Source organism: Rhineura floridana, chromosome 3 (genome assembly GCF_030035675.1).
Source record: "Rhineura floridana isolate rRhiFlo1 chromosome 3, rRhiFlo1.hap2, whole genome shotgun sequence".
Lineage (NCBI taxonomy): Eukaryota > Metazoa > Chordata > Lepidosauria > Squamata > Rhineuridae > Rhineura > Rhineura floridana.
The window spans coordinates 104,839,929-104,858,855 of NC_084482.1; the positions used below are offsets into that span (position 1 = coordinate 104,839,929).

The following is an 18,927-nucleotide window of genomic DNA, read 5'->3' on the forward strand; positions in this document are numbered from 1 at the left end:
AGTCATAAAATAAGTCTGCAGTTAGCACATGTTCCTTCTTCTCTCTTGTGTGAATTCCCCTACCCCACTACTCAATTTTGTGTCCTTCATGATGGTTGCCAAAGCATCATAACCATATCCATTGCACCAACCTTCTTGGTTGTTAAGATCAGCAGAGGCAACTCTCTTGGTCTTTCTGCCATCCTCAGAAGTATAGGGAATAGACTTCCAGGGGAAGACTTTCTCTGTGGCAACCTGTAAATTGTTGAACTCCCTCCAGGCAGAGGTGCATCTAGCATCTTCAGTGCACAGCGTTCATCATACGCTGAAAATACACCTCTTTGACGTTGCCTTTGACGGTTACAGTATTTTGTCTTGTTGGACTCAACTTTTCTCCTGAATTTGTACTGTTCTGTTCCATTTGGAATGGTTTTATTTGTTTTATAATTGTCATGGTTTTACGTGTTTTTATAATTGTATATTCGATTGTAGTAACCTTCCCTGGGGTCTTATGGTAAGCAATTTTATAAATAAATAAATAAAAACTTGACATTACTTTTGTAACTGTGAAATGGTAAGAAATTGCATCTTATGATCTTATTCACCTGCTTTAAATCCATCCCATTTTCACATCAAACTGTGATTTTTTTAAAAAAAGAGTCACAATAAGAGTCACAATTTTTGTACATTTTTCCAAGTCTGCATTTCATCCTAAAACATGTAGTTTTGTATGAATTTTTGTACTTTTTTTTTGAGCCAAGAACTGTCTCATATTTGGAGAACTGCAAAACCTAGAGAATAACTGTGTTCTGATCACCATATTAGTCCAGGGAGTGTGAATCAGGTGGGCTTGCTTAAAAATGTGGGCCAAAAAATTAAAATCCTTAAGCTAAAATCCTAAATCCAACTATTTCAAAATAGGTAGCTGAACTGAAGACTTTATCCTGTTGCCTTCCTAAGGCACAAGACATTCTTTTGGATATTTAACGTTTAGAATGTGTTCTTAGGTTAGAAGTAGATTTAATGGAGGAGAAGGTTTGTATAATTGTCAGCATATATTTTTATAAGTTGTGGATAAATTGGCCTTAGAGTAATGGCAGCTAATATGACATTGTGGTATTTTATTAACTGTACAGTGGAAGCAGAGCTCTGTTTGCTTAATTATGTAACTTTCCAGAGCTGGATACTGCAGGAGAAAGGAAGATACTGTTTTCCCTAATAGCGTTATACTTGCTTCATGTTATGTTTCACCCATTCCACAGACAACCTGGAATTACTTGAGAGCCTGTCCTACAAGAGTGCAAACAAGAATAGTTTTATTTCTAGATAATTTGAAATGAAAGGCTGATTCACACTGAGGTTTAATGCAAATCTGGTGCTACTTACACCCCTGTTTAATTTGCATGGTTCACATGATGCTGCAGGCAATCAGCAGGTAGAACTCAGTTTTCCCGTTTAAATCTGTAGTAACTCAATGCTCGTTTAATCCAAATGGAAAGGTAAAAATGTCTCCAGTTCGTATCTCTACTGCTTACAGACGCTTTACTCCGATGCTTTTAGGTGGGTGTGTCAGTTGTTCCCCTCTCCACGACCACTCCCTCCTCCTCCCTTTGTTCATGTCATTTCTTGCTGGCTCCCATTCTGCAAGCCTGCTTCAAACAGTGCTTATTTTTTCTTTTCCCCCTAACTTGTGCAAAAAAGCATAACACTTCAGACAAATATTTGTATTTCAGCTGGATTGTAGCAGTGAAAATACAAATAACTGCACTTCAGGGCTTGTTTGTTTTTATGAAACTTACTCTGGAACAAACTGAGCATACATGGTTGCCAAGGTAACCAGAGGAAGTGGTATTTTGACCTTAATTAGGAAGCTGTGTGATTGATTCTTTCCCTTCAGTGTGAATAGAAAACAGCAATTGGAAGGTAGGAAGTGGAAGATGGCAAAAGCTTCGTCTTTAACACAAAGTTCAGCTCCCATGTGAATGAACCCGAAGTTTCATAAAATTAATGGGTTGGTGGTGTAGAAGAGTGTGGTCAACCTCTTTTATCCTTGGAGCTAGTTCACACAAAGAACATTGACTTTTCCCTTCTTTAGAATCATGTGTTTTGGTTCTCGAACATGTCAAAACAATCTGCTTTATTGTAGTAGGGATATTTATACTGCTGCGGTTCCCTGAAGCTCCTAGAGCCACCATTGTGCTCACAGGAAAGCTGAGCTCATGGGGAAGTACCACCATTTGAGGAGAATAAGAGTGGCTGCCCCATGTGCTCCCAAGGCATTTGCCTGGCAACTAATGTCAAATGTGAACCAGCTGTCCAGCTGCTGCAGTCACAGAAATTGCAGCTATTGTTCCTTTAGTCATCAGCAAGGGTTCTTCTTGGGATCATGGCTTCCGGTGCATGACCCTATGAAGAAAATCATGGGTGCTTGTTTGTGGGAAATAGCCATTGGAGCTTTATGTTAGATTCTTTGCAAAACAAAAACAAAAACATGCCTGTGTGCTTCTAAATGCTTTTCTCCTGTCGCTTTTAACTTTACATGCTTTCTTAGCCACATGAGAGGATTGCCTCAGTTTTGGGGTAGGGGCGGAGTGAATCTCTGATACCATTTGTAAAATTAAAATATATGACTTTTATTACAACAGACTATTACTCATGGATCTTGACAGCTGATATGTTTAGGCTTCTTTTTATTACCTCAAAAATGCACTGAACATTAGGATGCTAAGACCAAGAGAGGGGGAACAAAGAGCAATACAGGCAGGGATTTTCCTCACGTGTTTTATGGCTGTTTTACATTTAGAAATCAATTTACTAATGAAAAAAATATCTCCCTTAAAACCACTCTCCAAAGAAGGCAGGAAACTGGGGTTAAAAGCCATGTGAGTATGTAGCACACACACTCTTGGTATAAGCATGTACTGATAGGGGAGTTGTTGATTTAATTTGAATGTTTGGCTCTAAGAGCTTGAGATGTAACTACCTGTAGCTGCTAATCAGACACCATAAGCACAGAATGTAAATACTGTTACATAGGATATACTGGTATTTTGTACAGCTTGTTGATTGTAAACAGCTGGTCCAAATTGCCCTCTAGGAACGGAATTTGGTGCTTTCATTGGTGAAAAAATATATTTCTGTGATTTTAAGAATCAAATTGAGCTTTTTTAGCAACTGTAAGTCTGCATGGTAGCAGAAGACAGCAAAATCTGTTTATTAAATCTCACAACATTTAGCCACTTAAAACATAGCAATGTTTTTATAGCTCGAACATGAAGAAAGCAGGCAAATAGTGTGTAGATAGTTATGGGCAATGACCACGCCTGCATGTAGTTTGCTGTGTGAACACATAGAACAATATGTCTCTGACTGTGAGAGACAGTTTATATACTCTTCCTACACAGAAAGATTATTTGAAGTGTTCATTTGGGAATGCACTAAAATGATCTACTCACTTTTGTATAGTCTGATACCTTTTTATTTTTAACATTTCAGTTCCTGCTGTCACCACCCTGCTTTGGCCCAGCATTTAAAGCTGCAGTCTTATGACTAATATTTAGTTACAAGAAAGGTTTTTAATTGAAGAGAAGAATAATCTCTCTTTTGCTCTGGATAGTCTCTTCAGTCAGCTTATTTAACTGATTTGCTCAGATTTGTTATTTAATGATTGGTACTTTAAATTGCCTGCTGGGCGACTGATAATTTTATACCCCTTACTGTGTTGCAGTAGCTCATGGGTGAGGAACCTGTTGCTGTTATTGTGAGGAAGAGGAATCTCCAGACGTTGTTGAACTTTATCTCCCATCAGCCCCAGCCAATATGGCCAATGGTGTAGTCCAACAACATCTAGAAGACCACAGGTTCCTCATTCCTTATACACCTTATAGGATTTGTGAGTACCTGTGTATTAGCTACTATTGAAATAATCAGCATGTGAGTTTGTCATAGTTCATTATGCTGACTGTGTTTTTCCTTGGCTGTTTTATTGCTGGTTATCTCTTTTCTGGAAAAGCACTGCTGTCTGGGCTTTGGAAGAGTGATGGGTGGCAGTCGCAGAATATGACTTTTCTTATGATTGGTTATATTGAGGACATTCCTACAATAGTTTATTACACCCTGCACCTCTTGCAAAAGGTGATTGGTTTTATGAAGGTTTTGGGGGTTCCTGCTGTTTAGCCTATGACTGTCCCCATCTGCATGACACATTAAAAGCAGTATTGTATCACTGTAAGCAGTCATGGCTTTCCCCAAAGAATCCTGGGTGCTGTAGTTTAAGGGTACTGAGAGCTGTTAGGAGACCCCTGTTTTCCCTCACAAAGCTAGAGTTCTCTGAGTGGTTTAACAATCGATACCTCTTCCTAGGGAACTCTGGAAATTGCAGCTCTGTGAGGAGAATAGTGGTCTCCTAACAGCTCTCAGCACCCTTAACCACAGTTCCCCACGTTCTCTGAAAGAAGCCATGGCTGTTAAAGTGACATGATAGTGTTTTTAACGTATAGTGCAAACAAGGACTGAGAGAGAAGAGATCTGACCAATACAAAACAAATAGGATAGATATTAGTAGGGAAGATCGAAAATATTGCTTTGTTTTAGTCAATGGAGCTGGGCCCGCTACATATTGCTGGGAGCAATTCAGAAATCAGAAGGTCAATGCTCAATAACCAGCATATCAGGCTGAAAAAGGAGGCAGGAACTAAGCCAAAGAAGTGAGGTAGGGAGCCAAGGGAGATAAGATTTTGACCTTTGTTGTCTGGGAACCATCACACTATTATTCAAACACAGCCTTGATATGATCCAGGGAACCCGACACAGCAGAAAGTTGGGCTGGGCTGAGAGCACTGTATAATCTACTAGATAGCCTTCTTGGAACCCATACTCCCCACAACTTGAACCAGGAATGTTTGGACAACTGATCCAAGTGCTCGTCTAGAGTATGATGATGTGATAGAGCAATGTGGTAGAGCATACCTCTGTATGCTCATAGGCTGCTCTGTTTCCAGAGAAGTGTCTGGCTGCTGGAAGCATATTTCACTGTGCACGCTGGCCTTACTGTGAGAGTAAGCCTCCTTTTAAAAGAGATGGACTGGAAGGATCGAGGAGGGAAGGGGTATGGCCAGGTGCAGAGAGAGGGAGGGAGGCAGAACAAATGGAAGTCTCTTGTATTAAATCACAACAAAATATTTGCAGCTGGCGGGGAGGGGTGCTGCTGTGGATCTGGTCTCTTGACAGCAGCATTGGTACTGCCTACAGAGGTTGAGTAGGGCATCAGCAATGTCAGGGCACTGCAGTCACACCTGCAGAGCTAATCCAGCACTCCCACACCACTCCAACCTTGCCACCATCCTGACCCACTCCTGCACTATAATGCTAAGCTGTTTATCAATGCAGGGGTGGGTCAGGATATGAAGCACATGTTCACAGACGCACACAAATACGTGCACCTTCATTTCGCATACAGAATCCAAAAGAGGCATGTGACATTACTATTGGTATTTATTACTGCTATGACTTTTGAGCCTCTTGCTAGTTAATATGACACCTTGGTCACTTCTAAAGCTTCCCTTACCCTCTGGAAGGTCTTCCCAGGCAGACTGAACCGTTGCCTGGCCGCGATAATGGACTAGATGAGAGCTAACAAACTGAGGCTCAATCCAGACAAGACTGTGATGCTGTTGGTGGGTGGTTTCTCTGATCAGATGGTGGATATACACCCTGTCCTGGACGGGGTTACACTCCCCCTAAAGGAGCGGGTTCGTAGCCTGGGGGTCTTTTTAGATACTTCCCTGTCACTTGAGGCTCAAGTAGCCTCGGTGGCACGAAATGCATTCTACCAACTTCGGTTGGTGGCCCAGCTACGTCCTTATCTGAGCAGGGAGGACCTTACATTGGTTGTACATGCTCTGGTAACCTCGCGATTTGATTACTGCAATGCGCTCTACGTAGGGCTGCCTTTGAAGACAGTTCGGAAGCTACAGCTCGTGCAAAACGCTGCGGCCAGATTAATAACGAGGACCAAGCGGTCTGAACACATAACACCTGTCCTGGCTCGCTTGCACTGGCTACCAATACGCTTCCGGGCCAGATTCAAAGTGTTGGTCTTAACCTATAAAGCCTTATACGGCGCGGGACCACAATATCTGTTGGAACGCCTCTCCCGATATGAACCTGCCCGTACACTGCGTTCTACATCGAAGGCCCTCCTCCGAGTTCCGACTCATAGTGAAGCTCGGAGGGTGTCAACAAGAACTAGGGCCTTCTCGGTGGTGGCCCCCGAACTGTGGAATAGTCTCCCCGATGAGGTGCGCTTGGCGCCGACATTGCTATCTTTTCGGCGCCAAGTTAAAACCTTCCTCTTTTCCAAGGCATTTTAATCTAATTTTAATTTAGTTCTTAAGTTTGCTGTAATTGATTCTGATTTATTATTTTTATTTATGTTTTTGTTGTATTATATTATGGAATTTTATTGTTATATATTTGTATTCTTGTTGTACACCGCCCAGAGAGCTATGCTAGTGGGGCAGTATAAAAATTAAAAAAAGAAAAAGACTCCACTAGAGAGTTTAGACTGCCATCCTGAGTTTTGTGTACATTCAGTTCCTGGTCTATTAGTCGCAGTTCATTAACCTCCCGTCTCTCTATAAATAAACCTTTGAGAAATGACATCATATCTTGAGAATTCTTTATGTTAAACTTTGGGTGGACTTGTCTTTAATCATCTCTTTGTGTTTATTCTAGTTTTGAACCAAAGTGCTTTCTAGTTTTAGAGAGCATATACAATTAGTTCTTTTGTGGCCAAAAAGAAAAATTAGGGTGTGTGCATTTTCTAAAGATAAAGTAGGGTAGATGAGTTTGAAAAGTGTACCAATGGGGTGTTGAGATCTCCAGAAGTCAAAGAAAGCAATTTAGGCTAACCATTTCCCACATGGAATATCATGTCTAGACAATCAGTCTGGATTTTTCTGTGTAATTTTGCTTGGAAGCTGTGACACAGGATTTATTTGCTTCTATAACTGAAGTATAGGTATTTGCTACATGTTAAGTCTTAATTACCTTGAAGAACTTTCTTTCATCCCAGAATATTCTGCCTGTTGATTTTTGTGACATATGAAATAATCATTTCTCCTCCCTCCTGCTGCCAGTTTATATATATTTTATATAGTTCTTGGATATATGAACTTCCAACCAATTTTATGAGTCAGGTCAGCAGTCAACACACTGTTACTTTTTACAGTTTTGACACTGAAATTATATTGTCTGGTCCTTTCTAAAAGCTGTAAAGCTAGAAATAAAACAACCTTGGGGAAATCATGAGCTTGCTTTATTTATTTATTTAAAATATTTCTATCCTGCCCTTCTACCCCACAATGGGGCACTCAGGGTGGCTTACAATAAAATCACACACACACACACAATAAAATTATACAGAATAAAATCACAAGACAAAACAGTAAGTTAAAATACATAAAATACAATTATTTAAAAGACATAAAATACAATCAAACACAATAAGAATATATATACAAACAAACCAAGAAACCTACATGTATATATATGAGTACAAATATGGGGAGATAACAGTAAAAATGACAAGATAAAAATTAAAAAATATTAGAAAACAAAAAACATAGACAGTGTCAGACTCACCCGTCAGACCCTCCGGAACAGGATAGTTTTCACAAGTTTCTGGAAAACCATCAGGAAGGGAACAGAACAGGCTTCTTGAGGCAGTGAATTCCAAAGCCTGGAAGCCACAACTGAAAAGGTGCTCTCACTCGTGCCTGTCAGTCTGACATCTTTAATTCCAGGCACGCAGAGGAGACCAGAGGTAGATGTAAATGTAAATGTAAATTTAATTTTTAGGTCGCCTATCTGGCCGAAGCCACTCTAGGCGACGTACATATTAAATTTCAATAAAATACAATAAAATACAATAATTACAATAAAATACAATATAATCAGCAGTAACAAAAATAACAACATATGCAGTACACAACAACGGGCATTCAGTATGTAATTAGCCCATCCCGGCGGTGCCAAAGGCCTGTCCAAACAGCCACGTTTTTAAGGCTCGGCGGAAGGTATCCAGGGAAGGGGCATGCCGAAGATCGAACGGGAGGGAATTCCAGAGAGTGGGGGCCGCCACCGAAAAAGCCCTCTCTCTAGTCCCCACCAACCTAGCTGCTTTTGTTGGTGGGATTGAGAGAAGGCCCTGCGTGGCTGATCTTGTCGGGCGGCATAATTGGTGGTGCTGGAGGTGCTCCTTCAGATAAACTGAGCCAAAATCGTATAGGGATTTAAAGGTTAACACCAACACCTTGAATTGGGCCCGGAAAACTACTGGAAGCCAGTGTAGATTGAATAATACTGGTGTAATATGATCACGGCGACGACTGTTTGTAAGTAAACGAGCCGCCGCATTCTGTACCAGTTGAAGTTTCCGGACCGTTTTCAAGGGTAACCCCACACAGAGCGCATTGCAGTAGTCTAATCGAGAGGTGACCAGGGCATGTACTACCAGTGGGAGCTGATGAACAGGGAGGTAGGGTTGCAGCCTACGTATGAGGTGTAATTGGTACCAGGCTGCCCGGCTCACTGCCGAAATCTGAGCCTCCATGGACAGTCTGGAATCAAGAACAACCCCAAGGCTGTGGACCTGGTCCTTCAGGGGTAATTGTACCCCATTAAACCTCAGGTCAACAGGACCCAACCTTCCTCTGTCTCCCACAAGCAGCACCTCGGTCTTGTCAGGATTTAGCTTCAGCCTGTTCCTTCCCATCCATCCACTCACGGATTCCAGGCACTTGGACATGGTCTCCACAGCCAACTCTGGTGAGGACTTAAACGAGAGATAGAGCTCAGTGTCATCTGCATATTGTGACACCGTAGCCCAAATCTCCTGATGATGGATCCCAGCGGCTTCATATAGATGTTGAATAGCATGGGAGAGAGGATAGAACCCTGTGGCACTCCACAAGTGAGAGGCCAAGGGTCTGAAACCTCATCTCCCAATGCTACCTGTTGATGCCTGTCAGAGAGAAAGGAACGGAACCACCATAGAACAGTGCCTCCTATTCCCAGTCCTTCCAGGCGATCCAACAGGATACCGTGGTCAACGGTATCAAAAGCCGCTGAAACCTCCAGGAGGACAAGAAAGGTGAATTCTCCCCTATCTAATGCCCTCCTCATATCATCCACCAGAGCGACCAAGGCTGTTTCAGTTCCATGTCCAGTCCTGAAACCCGATTGGTATGGATCCAGATAATCCGTTTCATCCAAGTGTGCTGACAATTGGTCAGCCACCACTCGCTCAATGATCTTGCCCAAAAATGGCAAATTCGAAACTGTGTGAAAGTTGTTCAAAACTTGGGGATCCAAGGAGGACTTCTTTAAGATAGGCTTTATAATTGCCTCCTTGAGGGCCAGTGGCATTACACCCTCCGCTAAGGATGCGTTTACCACCGCCCTGATCCCTTCGCCCAGTTTCTCCTTGCAATTCACAAGGAGCCATGATGGGGAAGGATCAATCAGACAAGTGGTAGGCTTCACAGATGAAAGCACCTTGTCCACTTCCTCAGAAGGGAGAGGCTGAAACCGATCCCACGGATTGCAAGTGGTCAACTCTGGTTCATTCACTGCATCCACGGCGTACGGAATCGAGCTCCTTAGGTGTTTGATTTTATCAGCAAAGTGCTTTGCCAATTTGTCACAGGAGGTCTTAGAATGCTCCAAGGGTTCCTGAGCAACTGGACCGACCAGGCTTCGGACCACTTGGAACAACCTCCTGGGACAGCACTCTGCGGATGCAATAGAGGCAGCAAAGAACTCCTTCTTTGTCGCCTTTACTGCCACCTGGTAGGCAGCTACTGCTGCTCTAACCTGTGTCTGAGCACCTTCGGAGCGAGATTTCCGCCACCGGCGTTCTAGTCGTCTCACCTCCCGCCTCAGATTACGCAACCGAGTTCTGTTCAGGGAGAGAGGACGTTTCGGGGCAACCCAGTCCAATGCCCTGGTGATCCCCTCATTCCACTCCATCACCAGGGTTTCTTAAATCCAGGGCAGGAGCATATGGATGCAAGCGGTCCCTCAGATACACTGGTCCAAGGCCATTTAGGGCTTTAAAGGTCAAAAACCAGCACTTTGCATTGGACCCGGTAACAAATTGGGAGCCAGTGGAGTCGGTAAAGCACAGGGGTAATATGCTCCCTGTGCCATGCTCTAGTTAACATTCTGGCTGCAGCATTTTGAACCAACTGTAGTTTCTGAACCATTTTCAAAGGTAGCCCTACATAGAGTGCATTACAGTAGTCAAGCCTTGATGTCACCAAGGCATGTGTCACTGTAGCCAAGTCAACTGCTTCTAGGAACAGACGCAGCTGGTAGACCATTTTGAAATGGCCAAAAGCATTCCTAGCCACCGCAGCCACCTGAGATTCAAGCAGCAGGGCAGGATTCAAGAGAACTCCCAAACTGAGAAACTGCTCCTTCAAAGGGGTGCAACCCCATCCAAAATAGATTGCAACCCTATCCCTGGCACAGTTTTCCCCTTGGCCAGCAACACTTCTGTCTTATCTGGATTAAGTTTCAGTTTGTTTGCCCACAGCCAGCCTTTCACAGCCTGTAGGCACCAGTTTAGGATGAGCACTCCTTCCCTGCAGTCAGAAGGAAAGGAGAGATAGAGTTGAGTGTCATCAGCATATTCATGACATTGTACTCCAAATCTCTGGATGACCTCTCCGGTAGTTTCATACAGATGTTGAAAAGCATGGGTGACAGAATGGAACCCTGCGGGACCCCGTAGGCCAAAGGCCAGGAGGAAGAGCAGTAGTCTCCCATCACTACTTTCTGGGTCCTGTCCATCAGGTAGGATTGGAACCACTACAAAACAGTGCCTCCCAAATCCATCCCAGCTAGACGGCCCAGAAGGATACCATGGTTGATGGTATCGAAGGCTGCCGAGAGATCCAGCAGCACCAAGAGGAATGCACTCCCCCTGTCTGATGCCCAGCATAGGTCATCAAACAGGGCAACCAAGGCAGTCTCTGTCCATGACGTTATCTATTAATGATAAAGCACACACTATAGCTGGGTTTTTTTAAAAAAATCCTGATAAAGTAGGAAGCATTTTTCTAATAAAAAAAGTTGGTACATAGATTGTAGTTTAATTAAAGCGTGGTCTCCTAGAGTGACTTCATTTAACAGCATTCAAAGGCAGGCAAAGAACAAGCCAAGGCCTATTAAATCTATCAGACAGTTCATTAGTGTGCACAATTGACTAGCATTTTTCCCCCTATAAATTTTCAGAGCACAACTAATTGGCTTCCAAGCTTGGTTTATATCACAGAGGTATAGTTGCTGCTTCACTTATTTAGCTGTTCATAACAAAGTTGATTTGTCCCCTGTGCCCATTTAAATAGATACAGAGGATAAATAAAGCCATCTACATCAAGGAATAAATTCATTCCTAATGCTGAAGGCTGAGCGCTCTAATTTTATCCACAGAAGCAAATGGTGTATCTCAAGAAGAGAGGTATTATTCCAGTACTGGGGGGCCCACAAGAGAAAACATCAGGTTGCTTTGTTAAGATAATAAACACAATGAAATAGCAGTGTTAGCCAAACAATGATTAAATGTGGTGTACAAGCCCACTGGTTCCCAAAATAGCTTAATCTGCTAACAAAACATTGCATTGCAACTTCATTCCTTTCAAGGACACAAGAGACTGCTTCCAAACACTCTGGTTCTTCTTCAAGAGACTCTGTATGCTACAGCTAAACAAAGGAATTGACAGCACAATCCTATACAGGTTTTCTCATTAAGTAAGCACAATGGAGTTCAGTGGCGCTTACTCGCAGGTAAGCATATATAGGACTGTAGGGTTGCCAGGTTCAGGGCCTGAGACTGCTTCTGTATCTTTACGAGAAGAGAAAGTCAGCCAAGTGCAGGTGTTCTTGCAACACTCTAATGGGAAAAACCACAAGGTAGAATTCTCCCTTCCCCCTGCACAAGTTTTAAAGATACAGAAGACCTCTTGGAGGCTGGGCCTGGCAACCAAGAGGTCCTCTGTATCTTTAAAAGTTGTGCAGGGGAAAGGGAGAATTCCACCTTGTGGTTTTTCCCATTACAGTGTTGCAAGAACACCTGCACTTGGCTGACTTTCTCTTCTCCTAAAGATACAGGATCAATCTCAGGCCTTGAACCTGGCAACCCTAGACTGCAGCCTAAAATGTAAGATTTAGGAAGTTGTAGTGGATTGCTAGACTCCCCAAGGTTTAGAGAACAGCCTAAATCGTATGCATGTTTAAGAGCACCATCTTATGTATGTGTATTCAATGTCGGCCCCATTGTATCCAATAGTGCTTACATCCAGATAATGTGAATGTACATGGGACTGAAATCTAAACCTTCCACTTTGTAACTTTAACACAAACTAGGAATACATGTCAAGTGATTAGGGTGCAATTAATAATTAAGCTGTGCTGTGCTGATGTAGTCACCCATTGCCAACATAGGCAGGTCCCAGCCGTAGCAGGGGTTCAAGATATTATATTAATCAAGTGTCTTTGTGCATTCTGCCAAGAAGACTTCAGTGTCCTGCGTAACTTCTTTGCTCTCGATACATCTTTAATAAACAAAACCTAAAGGATGGGAAATAGGCACAAACAAGTGAGTCCTGCAACAAAATGCTGCAGTGTGGAATGCTCTGTTCAAGGGTCCAGCCACTCCACCCATTCCCACCGCCACCAGGCATCCAGCATTCTCCGCCCACAGTCCTCGTTGGGCCGCTTTGGCATTCCCCCCCTCCATTTGGTGTCCCCCTTTCCTCCACTTGGTGTTCCCCTTTCCTCCACTTGTCTTTTTTGGGGGGTGGGGTGGGCTGGACATACTTGTGCCCAGTCCCAGCTACATGAAATTATTTAATTTCCCCATGGATGTCTATGGGAAGGTTCTCTTCCATTTCTGGGGACATTTAAAAATGGATTCTCGGTGTAAAATGACCTATTCAGATAATGAAATGCTTTGGCCATACACCTATGTGTGTGTGTGGTTCACTATCCTGTTCCAACTTCTCCACTCTATTCCTCCCTCCCACTTGGTCGGCAAGGTTTTTTGCCCTCAGCTGGGGTGGTTGATGCCCATTGGTACTGGTGGGTTGGAAGACAGGGAGCCCAAGCAGTAGGAGGAGCCAGAATCAATAACAGGTAGAGCCAACTAATCCTAGTTTTGCCTTCGTCTTCCTTCCTTTTGAGTTCTACAAGGGCAACACTAAGACTAAGGAGGAGGAAGCTGAGAGTCAGTGCCGTTCCCTGGACTGCATAAGAAGGCAAGGAGGTGAAGGCTGGCTGAGGGCAGAGTGAGGTTGTTGGGGCATCTCTCAACATTCTGTGCCATTGAGTTATTGTGGGGTTGTCTTGGGCTGCGTCTCCCCCTCCTGTCCCTTTAGTTTTTTTTCCCCTTAAGATTTTTTGAGTATCTGTAAACCTGAGGGTTACTCTGAGTCTTCCAATACCTCTCTCGTTTTAGTTACATATGCACGACCATGGGAATTTGCACATTGCAAAATGTATCTTCAAGTGTTCGTGTTAGGACTTTTGCTTATCTTCATGAAAGTTCTGTGTTTCACACCTGCATCCTATGTAATGTTTGGCACGTGGCTCCAGTGTCCTTTGTGTCCACTTGCTCCATCATTATGCCACTGGACTATGCTCTGTGCATGCTTTGTGCAACAGATCAAGTGACTGGGCCGATCCTTTCCACAACTGTTTCAACATGATTTCGCACACTGTGATATAAATGTTGAAAATTAAAGGCCTCCGTTTCTGTGTTCAGGATCAGTGTACCCAGGTGGCAACCCTGCTGAAATTGCTGCCCAGAAATGTCTTCAGAATTGTGCTTGCCTGTTTTTACGGTGAGGAAGTAGTGTGGGTGTGAATTGAAAATGCATGCATGCCTTAGGTGCTGCTGCTGTGATTGGTACGGCCCATTTTTGGTGCTGTCAAGATGATAAGAAACATGGCAATTGCATGTAACCAGGTACTTCCAGTTCACATTACTTCTTCCTTCAGGCAGGTGTGGGCCTGTGTACATCTCCAGGTGGGAAATGTGAAGCACCCTATGATCACAGGCAAGCAGTCAGGCCTCTACATAAACTTCATTATGTGAACATACCCAAAACCTATATATGAACTACTGTCAAATACAGAGAACGGGGTTCCTCTATTACAGTTTAGAATACTACACATTCAGAAGTATGACATAGTACTGTCTGCCTGAACTGTACTGTACTACTTCAGATTGCATATCTGAATACCACCTCATGCTCCAAATGTATTTTATGTGAAAAAGCACGTCAGGGAGGATTCTAACCTAACCTTTCCCATGCAATGCTTTTCTATGTGTAGAGCTTTTGTTTTTAACACAGGAGAGCATTTTAAAGCATTATTTATTATAAAACATCTAAATCAATAAAACAGTAGAAAAACTGATCAAAACACCAAGTAGAGCCAGTGAAACACAGCAGAAAAGGCTAAAAATAGTAATCCATTTAAATCTAAAATGCCTAAGCAAACAGGAATGTCTTCACTTCGCAGTTTCAGCACCTGATGTGCCTGTAAGGGAAGGGCACCCTATAAACGGGTCACAATTCAGGGGGAAAATACAATCTCCCACCTACGGTATAATGTAGTATCATCTTTTACAGCTCTGTGCTATGCGCCATATTGGTGTTCACTACATCCACTGAAATGGGCATAGATTGAATCATGCTTCACCATTTCATTTACTACATTGTGTTTCTTTCTTGTTGCAGAATGGTTACTTATGAATGTTGTCCAGGATATGAAGAAATTCCTGGGGAAAAAGGCTGCCCAGCTGGTAAATCAATTAAAGTAAAAATAAAACCTTGTGCAAATTTGGAACAGGGTGTGTGTGTGTGTGTGTGTGTGTTAGTGCATAGACTAAGTCAGTGACCCTCGTAGGTAGCTTTCAGTGAAAAGGAGAAGAGGCCTTGTCTAGTGCGGTTTCCAGACTCTGTGATAGAAGTGGCAGTTCATTTAATCTCCCAGTCTGCTTTCACTCACTACATTTTGGAAGTACCAACACATACAATAACCAGGGATATTATCCAGTATTAGTCATACTCAGACTAGACCCACTGAAATCAATGGACTTAAGTTATTTCAATGGGTCACCTCTGACTAATGCTGGATATCATCCTATATGTATTTCACTGGGTAATGAATATGTACTATTCTTCTGGACCCAAATTGTATCTTGCCAACATCTTAAAATCAACATGGTGTAGGAGAACACCTCATATTTCAAGCCAAAACTTCTTTCCCCCATACTTTCTGTCACCATTGGAGTGCTGTTGACATCTGCGTGCAATCTATTCCTTGCCTTTTCCTCCCATATTCAAGCAGCAATCCTGCTGTTTTTTTCAAGAGCGCCAACATTTATTCTTCCTCATCTGTTAGGGGCTATAAGTCATGATTGCTATCTGGAATTTAGGGTGACATGATAGCTACCTGGAATCATGGGTAGCATGCTTCAGAACAGGAGTTACTTGGGGAACTAAGAGGGGTTGACTGTTGCCTTCTGTCCCTGCTTGCAAGAAGGGCCTGACCGGACACTCTTGGGAACAGAATGCTGGGCCAGACAGAGCCTTGGTTTGATGCAGAAAGGCAGTTATTATGTTCCTTGTCTTCTGCATAAGCACATTGAATGTTATTTCAGTTGCCTCCTCCTTCAGGTCCCATCTGTTTGCCTTCTGACATGTCTGGAACAGACTCCTTTGTATACCCCTTTTTCTTTAAGTCCCCTTAAAGTACCACTTTTTAAGTACCATCGATCAATCGAGCTTCACCTTACCTACTTATGTAGTACCACCTGATTCCTGTATTTCATCTCCTATTTATTACTTTTTTTGTCTTTTCTATTGTCATACTTATTGCAGATGCCAAGGAACAAACTGCATGTTACACACTAGCACATGTAACAGCAACATGACAGTCTTTTTTCATTCTTGCAAAGCCACTTTGCTGGGGGGGGGTGATTGGAGCTGAGAAAAAGCAGAAGATGGTAGAGGTGTTTAATCCTTTTTTCTCCTGCTGCAAATTGACCTTACTCATGGCTTCTCCACCACCATCACCACTACCACCACCAGGTTTCAAATGTGAATGTGCACTTGAAAAAACTCACAGGGAACAAAAATTACATAGTGTAATTTGGCATAGAAAAATAGTGGGTGGACAAAGGGTAAAATTCCCCGGTCTCCTGCTGCTTCTTGACTCTCAAAGCAGCTTTTTCAGTTTAAAAAGTATGCCATTGGATGAATCTTACAAGCATTTCCATGCAATGTACTGCCTTCAAGTCGATTCCGACTTATGGAGACCCTATGAATAGGGTTTTCATGAGGATGAGAGGCAGTGACTGGCCCAAGGTCACCCAGTAAGCTTCATGGCTATGTGGGAATTAATTTTGTCCTAAGGTTGTTGTCTTATCTGTTCTGTGCAATGCCTGGAACTAAATCTAGACATGAGTTAAGAGCAGTGTGCAAAAAATGTTTGTCTGAACTCACTGTCCTGAATTCATTTTAAAAGCTCTTTGGGCAATCACCCTCTGTCATTTTAATTACAAAGTAGTAAATGTTGTTACATTGATGCTGTTACCTTGTCAAAGCAAAAGGTCATCTGTAATTTTTTTTTTAACAGCTTTGCCTCTTTCCAACCTTTACGAAACACTTGGAATTGTTGGAGCCTCAACCACACAGCTCTACTCTGCCAGTTCTAACTTGAGTGCGGAAATCACAGGCCCTGGGAGCTTCACAATGTTTGCCCCAACCAACGAAGCCTGGGCAAGCTTGCCTGCTGTAAGAATAAGTACCACTTAATTTTCCTTAGCTCAAATGGGTTGAGGAGATAAGGGAAAAAAATAGAAATAGTGTCTCCCCAAAGTGGGAAGTGCACAGTAAGACAAACTGAGTCATCATGCACACAAACACCGTGATCCACTTTGTGCTGTGCCAAGATACACAGTGGAACATCATTATATGGTTTTTGAAGTTATGTTTTATTATATGTTTTGTTTAATTGTTCTGTAAATCACCTTAGTATTTCCTGGAAATGGGAAGGCGGTGTACAACTTACAAATAAAAACTGTATATAAATAAATGGAACCCCATTTGGTTATCTAGCAGTTCTAAATCCCCAAATTCCCACTTTGTCCTCTTAAGCGTCCTTTATCCCATACAACTTTCAAGCGCCCTCCTCCTTATCTTTTATTTCTGGTTCTTGCTTGTTTATGTGCCTCCCATAGTCATTCCTAAGGTGGATGGTAAAATCACAAGCTTTAGCTACAGGAGGGAAATTACTTTTCTTAAAGCAGAAAATACAAAAGGACCACTAAAATGATAATGTCATCTGAATGTCCTTTTAATATAACCTTGCTTTCTCTGTTAGTTGTACAGCTAAGGAACTCACTTAATTGTGCTAATTCCATAATGGATGAATATGGTGAGCAGGGACATTTTCATTGTTCTACATGCTTGCAGTTCCTGGTGTAACAGAGTCCTGATCTTTGGTTATAATAAATTAAAATGAATATTGATAGTAATAAATTTTAAAAGTTGGAGCCAGAGTAAAACCTGTAAAAAGTTACTATCTTGCAATCATAAGAGGTGTCATTATGTACGCATGGAATTTGAAAAAGAACTGATATTATTCTGCAGCTGTGATTATTATCACGTTGTGCAGCAGTAGAAATTTGGCCACAACTGTTCTTTAGATCTACATCAAACCCCAATAAAAACTTAAGAGGAAAATTAGATTGCAAAATGGTTTAGGCTGCAATTCTAAAGAATGCAAAGGCTGGCTGAGGGCCTCGGGAACATGCGTAAGTATTGCTCTGTTGGCAGGAGGTGATCCCCTGGTACAGTCATGATAAGCATAGTTGTACCACCAGTGGTGTTCCAGGGACATTCCGGTGTGGCCTTGTATCTGCAAAATCCAAAGATTCCTTGGCCCATGGACACACCCAAGCAAGAGATTTATATGATGCACAGTATCCCCCTGTAGAAGCTCCACTACTGAAGCTGGCATAGTTTATCTCCCCTCCCATTCCCCACCCTCATTAGTGTCAATGAAGAGGAAAATTAGGGGGGGAAAGGCTGATTAAAAAGTAAAAGGCAGCCCACACCTCCTGCTCTGACTACCATGAGCCAGAAGAGCATGCAATGTAGCATATGCTCCACCATGGATTCTTTCCTCCCACCTCACCCCCTATCTTGGAGTGTTCTGCTAGTAGATGAAAGTAAAATCTATGGTCAAGAAATGTTGTATAACTGTGCTCACAGTGGGTTCAATTCATTGAGTGGGATCTGTGCATTCTGTATAGCACAAGTAGCTCATTTGCCAACTTGGGGGTGCAAAATCCCTTTCATCTAGGGGGCTGTATTTAAGGAATCTTTTAATATAGCAATCAACTGTTGCTTCACTGGCTAAGTTGTCAGTTCTCACTGTAGGGGGACAGCTGCAGTCCAGGCACTAGTTTCCCTCCTCCTCCCAGGCAGAGGCAGGTAGAAATAGTCAAGTACTCTTAGTCAAATGATGGCATATCTATGGATTTGCAAGAATAAGCTCAGTGGAACCGAATCACTGGTTTTATTTGCTTGTTCTTAGGAAATGTTGGATTCTTTGGTGAGCAATGTTAATATTGAGTTGTTAAATGCTCTTCGATACCACATGGTGAATAAAAGAGTCCTCACTGATGATCTGAAACATGGAACAAGTCTCCCTTCAATGTACCAGAATATTGACATCCAGATCCATCATTATCCAAATGGAGTGAGTATTTGGTAAAACTACAAGGACAACTGAAGCTAGTTTGATATATTACCAAACTTATTTAAAACAGTTTGGGATATTGGCTGAAGCTATTTTGTTCCTATTTTA

The 18,927-nt window shown here is 42.5% G+C and overlaps 1 protein-coding gene and 1 long non-coding RNA gene across 2 annotated transcripts in view; both read left to right on the forward strand.

Moving 5' to 3' along the window:
* Positions 1–18,927, forward strand: part of TGFBI (transforming growth factor beta induced) — a 64,785-nt gene that overhangs the window by 16,307 nt on the left and 29,551 nt on the right. Inside the window, exons 3-5 of the mRNA XM_061617184.1 lie at positions 14,787–14,851; positions 16,690–16,847; positions 18,655–18,819. Of these exons, the coding sequence (XP_061473168.1) occupies positions 14,787–14,851; positions 16,690–16,847; positions 18,655–18,819 (388 nt within the window). The remainder of the gene's footprint in view (positions 1–14,786; positions 14,852–16,689; positions 16,848–18,654; positions 18,820–18,927) is intronic.
* Positions 1,882–11,817, forward strand: LOC133380262 (uncharacterized). The gene is made up of 3 exons (XR_009761395.1): positions 1,882–1,902; positions 3,707–3,871; positions 11,689–11,817. It is a non-coding gene; the product is annotated as an uncharacterized LOC133380262 (long non-coding RNA).